Source organism: Bos indicus x Bos taurus, chromosome 5 (genome assembly GCF_003369695.1).
Source record: "Bos indicus x Bos taurus breed Angus x Brahman F1 hybrid chromosome 5, Bos_hybrid_MaternalHap_v2.0, whole genome shotgun sequence".
NCBI classification, from domain to species: Eukaryota; Metazoa; Chordata; class Mammalia; order Artiodactyla; family Bovidae; genus Bos; species Bos indicus x Bos taurus.
In genome coordinates, this window is record NC_040080.1 from 39,957,305 (window position 1) to 39,970,957 (window position 13,653).

Sequence of the window (13,653 nt, forward strand, 5' to 3'; positions counted from 1 at the left end):
ACATATTGTATATCTTACTATTACTATTCAACAGGATTAACCTGCCAAATACTCTTATGTATTAAATTTGTTTTTGTAAGTAAAGGATAGTTGAGCCAACAACAATGAGGTCCCTCTCCTCCCTGTCTGGATCTTAGAAGAAACCAGTCAGACCTGTTCCCCCCTGCCCTCCACTTTCTCATGAACCAGGTTTTGAATGAGTAAACTTGATCAGAAGTTGATTTTTCCTCTAATGGAGAAGTAGTTAGGTTGGGGGAAACTCACTGAAGAGTTGAGTCCTGGACACAGATTGAGGCTGATATTTTGGTATCACATCCATCTAACACATCTATAAGGGTGATGATCTATAACTTATTGATCCCTTTTGGCACTTTCATCATAATACAGATGGGGATTGCTGAGCCCAAGGTGGGAGAAGCTATTAACATCATGTCTATTCTAAGCCAAGTCCAAGCTGAAGGAACACGTAGGGAATCCATTAGAGTCTTCCATTTGGAGGCAAAAGATAGAAAAAATAAGGTTGGGAAATTAGTACTGTCTTTTTTTTTGGTCTATACACCAAGTCTAGGTTCGGTGGCTCAGATGGTAAAGTGTCTGCCTACAATGCAGGAGACCTGGGTTCAATCCCTGGGTTGAAAAGATCTCCTGGAGAAGGAAATGGCAATCCACTCCAGTATTCTTGCCTGGAAAATCCCATGGGTGGAGGAACCTGGTAGGCTACAGGACATGGGGTCACAAAGAGTCAGACAACAACTGAGTAACTTCACTCACTCACTCATACATCAAGCAAAAAGGCTTGATTCAGTTAAACTGTGATTTGTCAAGGGTGAATTTTTTAAAAATCATTTTAAAGTTTTAAAGGTGCTAGCAACAGCCATAAAGAACAGCACAGCTTCCCCTTTGCTCCCCCCTCACCCCCACCTTGCATCATCTGTTGGTGAAATGCAGCTGTTTTGTCATCAGCAGAGTCAAGAAGCCCAGGGGAGAGGCCCACATGGCAAAGCACTTTCGTGCTTTAAATATTTCTGAGTCTCAAGTCACTCAAATTCTTGACCAAAGTATGAGACCTCTTTTTATCTGGAATCTTTTATCATTTTCTTATCTCCAGTGCTCTTCAGCCTCACAGTGACATCTGTGATCTGGTCCATCCTCACACTGGTGCTGGGCATCCAATGCCTTCTTTCCACCTGGCAACACATACCCTTAAGTCTAGGAAGTTTTCTTGACTTGTTGTCTTGATTAATTTTCCCCCTCCATTTTCTCTATTGTCTCATTCTGAAACTCCTATTTATTGTTATGAGATGCCCTGGACTATTAAAAATGATAACTAGAAGAAATAGGAAATCAAAAGCAGTGGAATAAAGAATTATAGCTTTTTCTTTATACAACCACAGTATCATTTTTAATTGGCACTATTTCTTCTGTACTTATTCCTAGAAAAGGTGATAAAAGTGAAATTTAAAGCAATGTATAATACTTAGGAATGTGAGAGAGATTTCTGGTTGCATGTAAATACTCATCTCTCCTTCTTCAGTACCAGAATCCTGGACAATTAAACCCAAGTGAAGAATGAAATTCTCAGGCTTGGCAGGTAGACATGTAAGTAAAGTCACTGAGTAGGGCTTTCCTGAAAGCCGTTTGTCCCCTTTTCTCCTTGCCCTTCCTCATTTCCCATCTTGGAATGTGAGTGTGATGACCTGAGTCCTGCAGCTGTTTTATGGCTTGACAACTGAATTGATACACTGAGGATGGTGGAGGAGGAAGACAGGAAAGTCTCAGGCCTTCTAACCCTTTAGACAGACTATCAGCTGTCTGACTTCATTTAGGTAAGAGAATAAAAATACTAATTCCTAAAACTACTGTAGTAAAGTCTTTTTAACAAGCAGCTGGAAAGTAAAATTCCTGGTGGATTCAAGGAAATTTATACTATTTTTAAGCTCTCTGAAAATTGAACCTCCCTTATTACATGTACGTCTTATTATCTCTCTCCATTTGATTTTCCTTCTCATGTTTAAGTTTGTGATTGAAGCCAGCCCAATTCCAATATCTCCATGCTCCTAATCTTATCTCCCCAGTCCAAACTCCACACTTTTGCCTGCATTATCTTCTGAAAACTCCCATCAGTCACGTGATATATAGTAATTAAGGTTTGTAATCAGTAAAACCTATGTATTCATCTTTCTCTGGAACCAGGTGTTTGATATAAAACAAGTCAGTCTCCCTAGCTTCAATGTCTTCATTGATAAAATGGGAAAGAGACTGCCTTTTTGATACAATTGTGCTCAGAATTAAATTAATATATATAAAATATTCAGCACAAGGAAATTTACTAAGATAGCCTCATGGGATTGTCATTCCTAAATTAAATCCTTAAGGAATTTATGGAGAGAATTATTGAAAAAAATGGAGGCCATAAGAAAGAACTGAATAATTAGATACACTATATTGTTGAACAGCAAGGCTTAATTAAATCAATCTTTCCCCAAGTAACATATGACATAGTCTTTTTCTTTTACATGTAATGGTTTATTGCTGAATTTTATTACATTCAAACATGAGAATTTAATCAGATTTTACCCCTCCTGATTAAACTGTCATTGAAGTAAAACTGAAACTATTCTTTATAAGTGTACAATTTACTGATTTTATTAAATGTATGGGGTTGTGCAATCATCACCATAATCTAATTTTAGTACATTTCCATCACCCTGATTTTATTTCTTGCATTTACTCAAAATCTTGAAAAGTGAAAGTGCAAGTTGCTCAGTTGTGTCCGACTTTTTGCGACCCCATGGTCTTTACAGTCCATGGAATTCTCCAGGCCGGAATACTGGAGTGGGTAGCCTTTCCCTTCTCCAGGGATTTTCCCAACCCAGGGATCCAACCCAGGTCTCCCGCATTGCAGGCCGATTCTTTACCAGCTGAGCCACAAGGGGAACCCAAGAATACTGGAGTGGGTAGCCTATTCCTTCTCCAGGGGATCTTCCTGACCCAGGAATTGAACTGGGGTCTCCTACATCGCAGACAGATTCTTTACCAACTGAGCTATTATGGAATCCCATCCATAATGTTAGGGAACCACTGTTCTGCTTTCCATCTATAAATTTGTCTACATTCCATATAAGTGTAACTGTAACATGTAGTCTGTTGCAACTGGCTTTTTTTCAGTCAGCATAATGATTTTGAGGTTCATTCATTTTTGTGACAATTTTTTAACTGTTCTCTTTTGTTCAAATATTTTTTAAAGGACCCAAGGTCAGATTGGTGGGGGAGGGAATCCTCTTTAAAAGTTTTATTTTTAAAAAGTGCACAAAACAGTAACTAACATAAATTGAAAGTTTACTAGGTGACTGACACTCTTTTAAGTAGATAAATTTATAAATTCCTTTAACTACAAGATATCTCTATGAATATTTTTTTATTACCTTCATTCTGTAGGTGAGAAAGTAAAAGTATAATGAGGCTAATTTGCCCAAAGACATAAGGCTAGTTAATGATGAAGATGGGATTTGAACCCAAGAAGTCTGATTTCAGAACCAACACTTGTCCCTATGCCCAGGGGTTATTAATATGATATTCAAATATTTTCATAAGATTAGCTTTAATGGTTAAATGATCTAAATGGAAAAGTCAGGTAATATCTAACACAGAAGATAACACAAACTTTAAACCCTTTTCCACTGGAAGAGAATGGATGGCAGAAAGTGTAACTGCCAGTGTTAACTAAGCAAAGTTAACAGTGACATCAAGTGATATCAGGGAACACAAGACACAGTGACAATCTGTGCTTTCCAGATAAAGGGGACTGCCAGAAATGCAAGACTTTAGTGCTCTGCATGTGTGAAACTCTAATTACCTGGAGAGAAGAACAGGTTCTATGCTGAATAGCAAGTGTTATTTGAAAGACTTTTAAGTATATGTATATTCTGTAGTATTTAATATACACAGAAATATATGTAAGTTATGGAGCAAGATCATAAACATCTGTAAAACCCCCACCCAACTTGAAAATTATTAAAACCATTTATGTGTGGTTCCTCTGTCTTATCCCACCATCTTCCCACTGCTCTGAATGGTGGATTCTTGCTCCCTGGCATTTTTTTCAACCATATATGAAGCTAAACAGTTTAATTTTGCCTGTTACTGGCCCTTCTATGGCACCTACTCTTCTGAAATTTGCTTTTTAAACTCATCATTGCTTTTAATATTCATCCAAAGAGCCTGTGGACTGTGTTGTGTTTTTTACTGCTATGTGAGGATACCGCTGCTGCTAAGTCGCTTCAGTCGTGTCCGACTCTGTGCGACCCCATAGACAGCAGCCCACCAGGCTCCCCCATCCCTGGGATTCTCCAGGCAAGAACACTGGAGTGGGTTGCCATTTCCTTCTCCGATGCAGAAAAGTGAAAAGTGAAAGTGAAGTCGCTCAGCCGTGTCCAACTCTTAGCGATCCCATGGACTGCAGCCTACCAGGCTCCTCCACCCATGGGATTTTCCAGGCAAGAGTACTGGAGTGGGGTGCCATTACCTTCTCCGATGTGAGGATACTACCTTTTGATTATCCATGCTTCTGTATTGGGTATGTGGAGTGACAGCTTTTGCTGATATTCATGTTTCCGTAAAGTTTCCTGTTCATGCTCAGTTGTCATGACTGCATCACTTTCCCAGGACACTGTTAAAGCTAACCTCATGTTAGAATCAATGTAAAAAATTAAAAAAAAAAAAATTACACCACCCCCACCCATGCCCCAAATGTTTTCATTTAATTGCAGCCATGCAACCATCTAGGGCATTTCCTTAGAGGTAGAATTGCTAACTCAGAGGACATTAACATCTTTAATATTACCCATGTTATCTGAGTTGCACCCCACCCCTGACCAGTGAGGAGAGTTCCCTTCACTCCACTTTCTCATCTGTTTATATTGTCACACCATGCATTTTACCAGTTTAGAGAATGTAAGATGGCACTTTTTCTTGCTTTTGCTTTCTATTCTATTGATTGATTTCGTCATCTCTGCAGCAATATCACCCTTTTGGCTCAGCTGGTAAAGAATCCGCCTACAGGGTGGGAGACCTGAGTTTGATCCCTGGGTTGGGAAGATATCCTGGAGAAGGGAAAGGCTACCCACTCCAGTATTCTGGCCTGGAGAATTCTGTTTTAATTACTATAGCTTTAACTGCCTCTGTTGTAATTTTCCACTTTATTCTGCCTCTTTATGAATGTATTAGATATTTTGGCCCCGACAGTGGTTTGTGTTGCTACTAACTGAAACTTTGGTTAAAATTACTCTTATTTTATATCTATAAGGAAGAGAAAAATGAAAGTGGTTATGCTACTGATAATAAAGTTGAGACCAAGATGAAATCAGTTAAGTGCCCAAAGCCTCACATTAACTCCTCAGTTAATCTTTGATGAGAATTAGACACTTGTTGGATCTAAGTTGTTGACTGTTAAATTGACAATATGTATGAATAACTGGAACTATGTTATTGAACTGTGTTATTACTACTTCCCTGGTAGCTCAGACAGCAAAGCATCTGCCTGCAATGCAGGAGACCTGGGTTCAATCCCTGGGTCGGGAAGATCCCCTGGAGAAGGAAATGGCAACGTACTCCAGTACTCTTGCCTAGAAAATCCCATGGACAGAGGAGCCTGATGGATTACAGTCCGTGGGATCACAAAGAGTTGGACGCAACTGAGCAACTTCACTTCACGTTATTGAAAATTTTGTGAAAAAGATAAGATGGGGAGTTAGAGGATATTAGGTAATGCAATTTATGGCTGACGGATGAACAACAGCAACAAAAATGTTCCAAGAATCCAAATGATAGGAGACACTCAAAGTATGTGGAGTTGTTCATAGGAAAATAGCTTGATACAGATTTCTTTAACATCAGATACCAGTGTATAAACCATTAAGACATAAAACAAAAATCAAGTCAACTAATATTAGAGCTTTAAAACTCAGTTCAAATATTACTCTTCCTGCAAAACCTCCATCCATCTTTGCAGAAAGTGTTGATTGTTTCCTCCTAGACTGGCAGCTCCATGGCATACAGAATCGTAATTAACTTTGTATATCGTTCTTCTCCCCTAGAATGAGATTCTAAAGATGAGGGAAATTTCCTCTTTCAAGGTGCCCCTCTTTGCCATACAGCAGGTGCTCATGGAGGACATTTTAAAATAAACACATGAGCAAAAACTTAGGTTATTAGGTCTCTATTTTTTTTTAATTTGGCTACATAACTTTTACAGACTATATCAATGTACACAGTTGATTGCAGTTTAATATACATAGAGCTTGACCTTGAAATGAACGAATAAAAGAGAGTTTTGGGGAAGAAGAAACAGTCGAAGTAAGAAATAAAGCTTATGTCCCTCCTGAGTGAAATTGGCTTTCAACTAGGACAAGGGAAAGTAAAGCAGTCTAACAGTAAAATAGTCTAACACAGTCCTATTCAACAGGGAAAAGATTAAATACAGAACAATTTAAAAATTACTGCCAACTGAAGCTGAAAAGAGATCACCAAATAGTCTCTGACCCTTGTAGAAAAGTCAGGCAGCTTCCCCAAGTAGTACATGAAATGCTAACCCTACATCTTTTGCTGCAGAGCCCTCAAGCATCACCACCAGATCACCGTCCCAGGAGACCAGAGATTGTCCAAGCATCCAAATTAACCACCTGAAGGTCACACTGTGAAGAAAAATGCTTTAGACAGGCCTGATGTTTTAATACAGTCCATCTTTAACTCTCCTAATGTCATCTAACTGAAAAGATGAGAGCAATTTAATGAGACAAAGTAAAAATACTACAAGACAAATTAACATAAGAATGAGAGAATCTTCATTATAAATCTCATCTTTCAATTTACTGAGTTCCTATCGAACAGTATAATTTAAATCAATGAATGCAATTTAGGCCAAAATTCATAAAAGATGTTTTTAGTAAATACTAGGAAATTTTAAAACACTTTCCCTTTGTAGCATTTGCAAAAGAGAGGAGAGACAGAAAGAGAAGTAGAGAGGGAATGGGAAGAATGGGGTAAGAGAAAGGGAGATCAGAAAAAGAAACAAAAATTATCTTTTAGTTATTTCTTTATGGATTGTTCTTTGATTTGTTTATATTGTGCTTACCTAAAAAGTTAAACTATCCTCCCTTTTTGAATGCTGTAATTTTGGAAACAAATGATAAATATTGGTGGGAAATAATAAAAAAAATAGTTGCTTTAAGCTCTTTCTCATTCTACATTATATATCTTTGTGATGGGCTCTGGCATTAAGTCTCTGGTCTCAAGGGCCTTCCTTAATTTTTGGCTAAGCTTTGAAAGATGAGGGTAATGGTACTGGTCAGCTGAAATTCAGATAAATGTTTTGAAAACAATGGAAATATCTTAAATTGTACCTAAAAAGTTAAAACTCAAGCGATAAGCCTGATAAATCATTTCTTAAATGTCAGTTGCTCATTGAAATTGTGAAACTTACTGGGACCATTCCTATATTTGTGCTTATCTGTGTGAGTAAAATTAAGAATTACAAGGAGGGAGTAGCATTTCTCTTCATATCTTTCAATGTTAACCAAATTAGAAAAAATAGTAAAAGTATATATGTATGCTCAGTTGTGTCTGACTCTTTGAGTCCCCATGGACTGTAGCATGTGAGACTGCTCTGCCCATTGAATTTTCCATACAAGAATACTGGTGTGCGTTGCCATTCCATTCTCCAGGGGATCCTCCAGACCCAAGGATCGAACCCACGACTCTTGAGTCTCCTGCGTTGGCAGGCAGATTGTTTACCATCAGCACCACCTGCTGCTGTTCTGCGCTGAATAGCTTCAGTCATGTCCTGCTCTTTGCAACCCTATGGACCATAACCCATAGTCAGTACCATATGGACCTGCAGTCAGCTCCTGTGGACCATATGAACCATAGTCAACCATATGGACCCTGGTAAGGCTCCTGTGTTCATGGGATTCTTCAGGCAAGAATACTGGAGTAGGTTGCCATGCCCTCTTCTGGGGATCTTCCAGACCCAGGGATTGAACCCACATCTCTTTATCTCCTCTTTATATCTCCTGCATTGGTAAGCAGGTTCTTAACCATTAGCACCACCTGGGAAACCCCAAAAAGTATATATGGTGGTATTCAAATGTGACATATACATAGTACATGGATATGAATTTAACGGCATTTAAGATTGTAAGTCCCAGGAGGCACGAACCAACATTAACTTTCTGTGACCAATGTTTAATATTGAATGTATTTATACACCAAATCCAAGCTCCTCAATGACAAAAGTTGGGAAAAGTGACATTGAGTTTTTTTAGCAATGACAAGAGACATGTTTTCCAGATATGTGGTTATGTATTTCCTTTCCCACTTGTGATCACAGTCCCACCAGGTTGGTCTCCCACTGATCCTGCTTCTCCTCCAGTGATGGATGTGATCCAGTCTGTGTAGGCAGAAATTCTGGTGAAGACTGTTGGTGCGGCAGGATGGCAGTTACTGCTGCCCCAGCTCACAATACCGATGAGCTTGTACTGTCCACCCTCACCACACTGCAGCGGTCCTCCAGAATCTCCCTGCAACCAGCAAAAAGAGAAGTTCATTCTCCCGACTGCATGATTCCTGGGGGACGCTAACCCCCAACTGCAGGGGGTGATCAGACAAGAGTGTAAGTCACTCTCCCATCACAACAGCTCAAGGAACTAGGACCACTGAGCTCGTTGGCTGATGTTACAGATCTCTGATTCAGATCAAAATTTATATTTTCAAAGCAATGCTGAAAGAAACATGAATTCATTTTATGCTGACCATAGACTACCATGCAGGAAGTTTCATGTGTCTAATCAATATAAATGAGCAAATGATGGCTTTGAGTTACACAAAAGCATTTTTATATTTTCAGTGCTACTGGAAATAGGTAGTTTGAGCTACCTAATTCAGCTATGATGTCAAACCGTAAGAAATCATCATTTTTTTGTAGGTCAAAAATAGCTGAAAATCATCAGTTTCACGTAGTTCAACCTAGCAATGGAATGAGTAATTCCTTTTGAAAACTGAATCTATGCAAATATCAAATTAGCAGTCGCAGTACATCAACTTAGCAATGGACTTATTCCTCTCATTTTTCACTTTAAAACTGCCGTACGTTTGTACCTCTTTCTGGTCAGCAAACAAACATTCAGAAGACAACACTGAAATGAACCTCCTGCCCTCGTGAATGCAGGCCTTAGTTACCATACAGGAGGATGATCCGGAAGCCCCTCCACATATATTAGTGTTTTTAATTTCCAGTCCCCAGTAGCTTCGACAAGATATACTACTGATCAGTGGTACCTTTGCCTGCTGCACAGTTTTAGGAAATTCATCTTCTAGTAGAAAAGAAAGAAAAATACATAGGCAAATGCTATTAAAGGATAAAACAAAATTAGCCTTACATATACACAGACTCCAAGGGGTAAATCCTACTCATTCTCCTCTCTCAGTACTTCAATGATGCCATTAGGTGACTTGTAAAAAACCAATTATTCCACAGTGGTTTATACAACAGAAACAACAAAACACATTTTATGTGCATTCTTTTGTCATTAGTATAGTCCTCAAAAGATATAAAAATGATACCACCTTATGAAAACAAAGACAAAATTTACACCCAAATCAGTTGTTGACAAAGCAAACAACAGAATTCATTTTTGACATATGAAGTCTATACTTTATTTCATTGGTTTTGCCATCTTTTCATTCTTTTGATTTGACTTCTGCTGAGCAGGACATTCTAAGTGCTGACACTGACTGGAAGCTGACAGCTGAAGTTACATTCTAACTCTTTACTTTGTTGGATATTTGTAACTAGTTAATTCATTTGGAAAATAGGGTGTAGGTGAGACCAGAGACATGGATTTGATCTCTATATGGACTAGAATATTTTCACATAATCTTTCCACCCATTTACCTTTTAAAAAACATTGAAGTATAGTTGATTTACAACATTGTGATAGTTTCTGGTATACGGGAAAGTGATTCAGACATAAATATACATTTTATACATATATGTAATGTATATATATGTTCTTTTTCATATTACTTTCTGATTTATTACAGGATATTGAATTTGGTTCCCTGTGCTACACAACAAGACCTTGTGGTTTATCCATCCTATATATAATAGCTCGCATCTTCTAGTTTCAAAGTCCCAATTCAACCCTCCCCTGCCCTTCCTCTCCCTTGGCAACCAAAAGTCTGTTCTCTATGTCTGAGTCTGTTTTTGTCTCATAGATAAGTTCATTTGTGTTACATTTTAGATTCCACATATAAGTAATATCATATCTACACACTTACCTTTTATACAACCCTATCATTTCAGAAAAATGCCTGACAGCTTTAAGAACAGGCACATACATCTTCAAGTATGGGTTTTTACAATAGCAAAATCTACACTACTGTGAAAACAAACTGTGTATGTGTGTGTGTGTGTGTGTGTGTGTGTGTGTGTATGTGCACTCACAGCACAATTGGGGAGTAAATACACACAAATATTTATTGGGTAATAACATCACTAGATAGTTACCAACACAAGTTTTTAGAAGTATCAATGAACTAGAATCAATGAACTTGTGTTAATGAATATGATGGCCTAAAACTCAAGCAGTAACCTTTAGACCTATTATGAAAAAAAGTTTTTCTACTATCATTCCTATGAAAACTACAGAGCAATTGAAAATGAATAAACAGTATACTCAGACTTCACATATACTTGTTTGGATTCTAATTTTAGAAGAGTTAATAAATATACTCACGATGAGGTTCAGTTATTCCCCATCCGGCAGTCAAACATTTGGAAAGTAAATTTATTTTATCATCTTTCCCTGGCAAACAGATTGTAGATACAAACTCTCCTAATAAAAAGGATGAGAAAGAAAAAGACAAATATCAATTAGTCTATAAGATTCATATTAACATTGTCTATATTGTTTGCTCTTCAGTGATAGCTCTAGAAATGTCTTTGACCTGACATTATCCTCTGTAACCCTATAATTTAATAAATAAAATCTTCCAGAAGCTTCCACCTATTAGTTACTCAGAGGGGAGGGTCTGAGTAATGTATCATCAATGTACATGATGTACATGTACATGTAATCATCAATGTACATGATACCATTTTGCTCCAAGTATTTCCATATCCTCCTAGGAAAACAGAAACACATGTCCTGCACTGAGATGTGGGGATTCTCATCCATAACCATTTTTAAAAATGCATTTGTTTTTCAACCCGTGTGCCTTGAGGACATCACCATGCTGAATCTGAGATGACAATGGAGAAGGATAAAATTGTCTTCCTTTTTCAACTATGTTACATGAAGAATGGGGAAGAATATATTTGTAGCAATTTAAACTTTTGAAGTATTTTTACAGCAAATATCTATCTTCACAGTTGCATTATAAAATATATTGACATATTACACATTCACTTTGTTTTTCTTATCACCAAAATTTGTATATATATAAATACTGTGGGTTTGTGACTCTGTGTGTATATATGCTACACACACACACAAACACACACACACACACACACACACTGAATGCAGTGCTCTTGTGTTTGTTTTCCCTTTTCCCAGGCTGTTTCACTTCATTTTCGTCTGGGCTTTTACACACTTAAGTGCCTCAGCATACCTGCTATCATAGGCCATTAATTTCAATGATATGTTCTTTATTTTTACTGCTATCTCTTAACAAAACTACATAAAACTCTTTGTAACTTGTCTATTCTTTTCCTACTCATCTCTCTACACGTGTAGCAAATCTTATGTTATACTGCCTTCATAGATGATCATTGCTCTATCATAATCTCCTCCCAAATTTCCTTGAGCTAAAGCATTTTCCCTCTACCAACATATTTTTCCCATCAATAGTTTTTTCTTATTCTGATACTCTTCATTGACTAAATTATGATATTATTTATATCATTGCACACAGATCTACTACATCATTCTTTTAACAGCACACAGTATTCAGATAATGAATGCACTGCAATTTATTAAATCCCATTGGCAAATATTTAGACTTTAACTTTTTCCTTTATAAACTGCATCAAGTTTTCCAGATCACATATCTGTGCGACGGTGCCAGTATCCTGGATAGTTGAGTTGCTAGACCACAAGGCGTGCACTTCAAAAATTGTCAGATATTGCCTAATTGCAGGATGGGGGTAGGGAGAGGTATTGACTTGTAATCTACATTCAGCTGTGTTTATAACGGAAAAATATGTCAAGAATCTTAAAAACAGTTATGCCCCAAATCCTGCATTTCTGCATCTGAGAAATTTATTTTAAGGCAATAGACCTAGAAAAATGTACATATAAAGATAGTCAATCCAGCATCATTTAAGTAAAAAAAGGAAACAACCTTTACATGAATGTTCATGGCAGCTTTATTTGTAACATCTAAAAGCTAGAAACCATCCAGATGTTCTTCAACAAATGAATGGTTAAACAGTTATGAGTGGTTAAACATTCATACCATGAACATTCAGTTCAGTTCAGTTCAGGCGCTCAGTCGTGTCTGACTCTTTGCGACCCCATGAATTGCAGCACGCCAGGCCTCCCTGTCCATCACCAACTCCCAGAGTTCACTGAGACTCACGTCCATCGAGTCAGTGATGTCATCCAGCCACCTCATCCTCTGTCGTCCCCTTCTCCTCCTGCCCCCAATCCCTCCCACTCAGCTATTAAAAGCAATGCACTATTGATACATGTAACAACATGAATGAAGCTCCAGGGTGTTAATGCTAAGTGAAAAAAAAATCAATCACAAAAGTTTACATACTATATGATTCCATTTATATAATATCCTTGAATTGACAAAATTATAGAAACAAAGAACAGATCCATGATTGACAGAAATCTGGGTGGGGAGGGTAGAGTGGGGAGGAAGGAGATGGGTGTAGCTATAAAGAGGCAATAGTAACGATCCTCTTGGAGATAGAAATGTTTTGTATCTCAATTGTATAAATGTCAAATGCTGCAAGTTGTTACCACTGGTGAAAACCAAGGTAAAAAGTACTTTGGTGTCTCTGTATTATTCCTTATAATTGCATGTGAATCTACAATTCTCTCAGCATTGACAGTTTAACTAAAAATAAAATTTAAAAGCAGGGTAGGGAGAAAAAATAAGTCACAGCCAAGGTTAAAAAGCACTGCTCTGAATGCTGTCACTGACTCAGTTATAAAAGCGTAAAAAGCAAATGATTTGGGGTTTGTAGAATGGATGTACCGAAATGACATAAAAAGTGAGGTCTATAGGCATAAACAGAGGAGAAAGTTGGAGCAGAGCAGGAAAAGTGTCCAGAGCCCTGTGATTTCATGAAAAAGCTTGGATGTGTGGGTGGGGACTATCCATGGATCTTAGTTACATTTCCCTCAATACATTTTCCACCTAAGAAGGTAGGTGGATTAATTGCCATTCCCCTTCTACAAATGATAAAGCTGAAGTTCACAGAAGTTACATTACTGCCCAAGATCACATGACTACTTCGTGACAGTGTGAGGATTAACAATTCCACATTTTTGCTTAGCTTCAGCTTAAGTAAAAATTAAAAAAAAGCAATATCTTACTAAGTTATAAAAGAAGAGAAAATTGAACATCTCATAGTTCAAA

At 37.7% G+C, this 13,653-nt stretch overlaps 1 protein-coding gene across 3 annotated transcripts in view; it reads right to left on the reverse strand.

The window, feature by feature from the left end:
• Nucleotides 1-8,220: 8,220 nt before the first annotated feature.
• Nucleotides 8,221-13,653, reverse strand: part of LOC113892602 (ovochymase-1-like) — a 92,698-nt gene continuing 87,265 nt past the window's right edge. For 2 of the 3 annotated variants that reach the window (XM_027541630.1, XM_027541628.1), the window contains 3 exons: nucleotides 10,794-10,892; nucleotides 9,235-9,368; nucleotides 8,221-8,576 (listed from right to left, as the gene is read on the reverse strand). In XM_027541630.1, the coding sequence (XP_027397431.1) occupies nucleotides 8,355-8,576; nucleotides 9,235-9,368; nucleotides 10,794-10,892 (455 nt within the window). In that variant the 3' untranslated portion in view covers nucleotides 8,221-8,354. The remainder of the gene's footprint in view (nucleotides 8,577-9,234; nucleotides 9,369-10,793; nucleotides 10,893-13,653) is intronic. The other variant, XM_027541629.1, reaches the window with a different exon arrangement.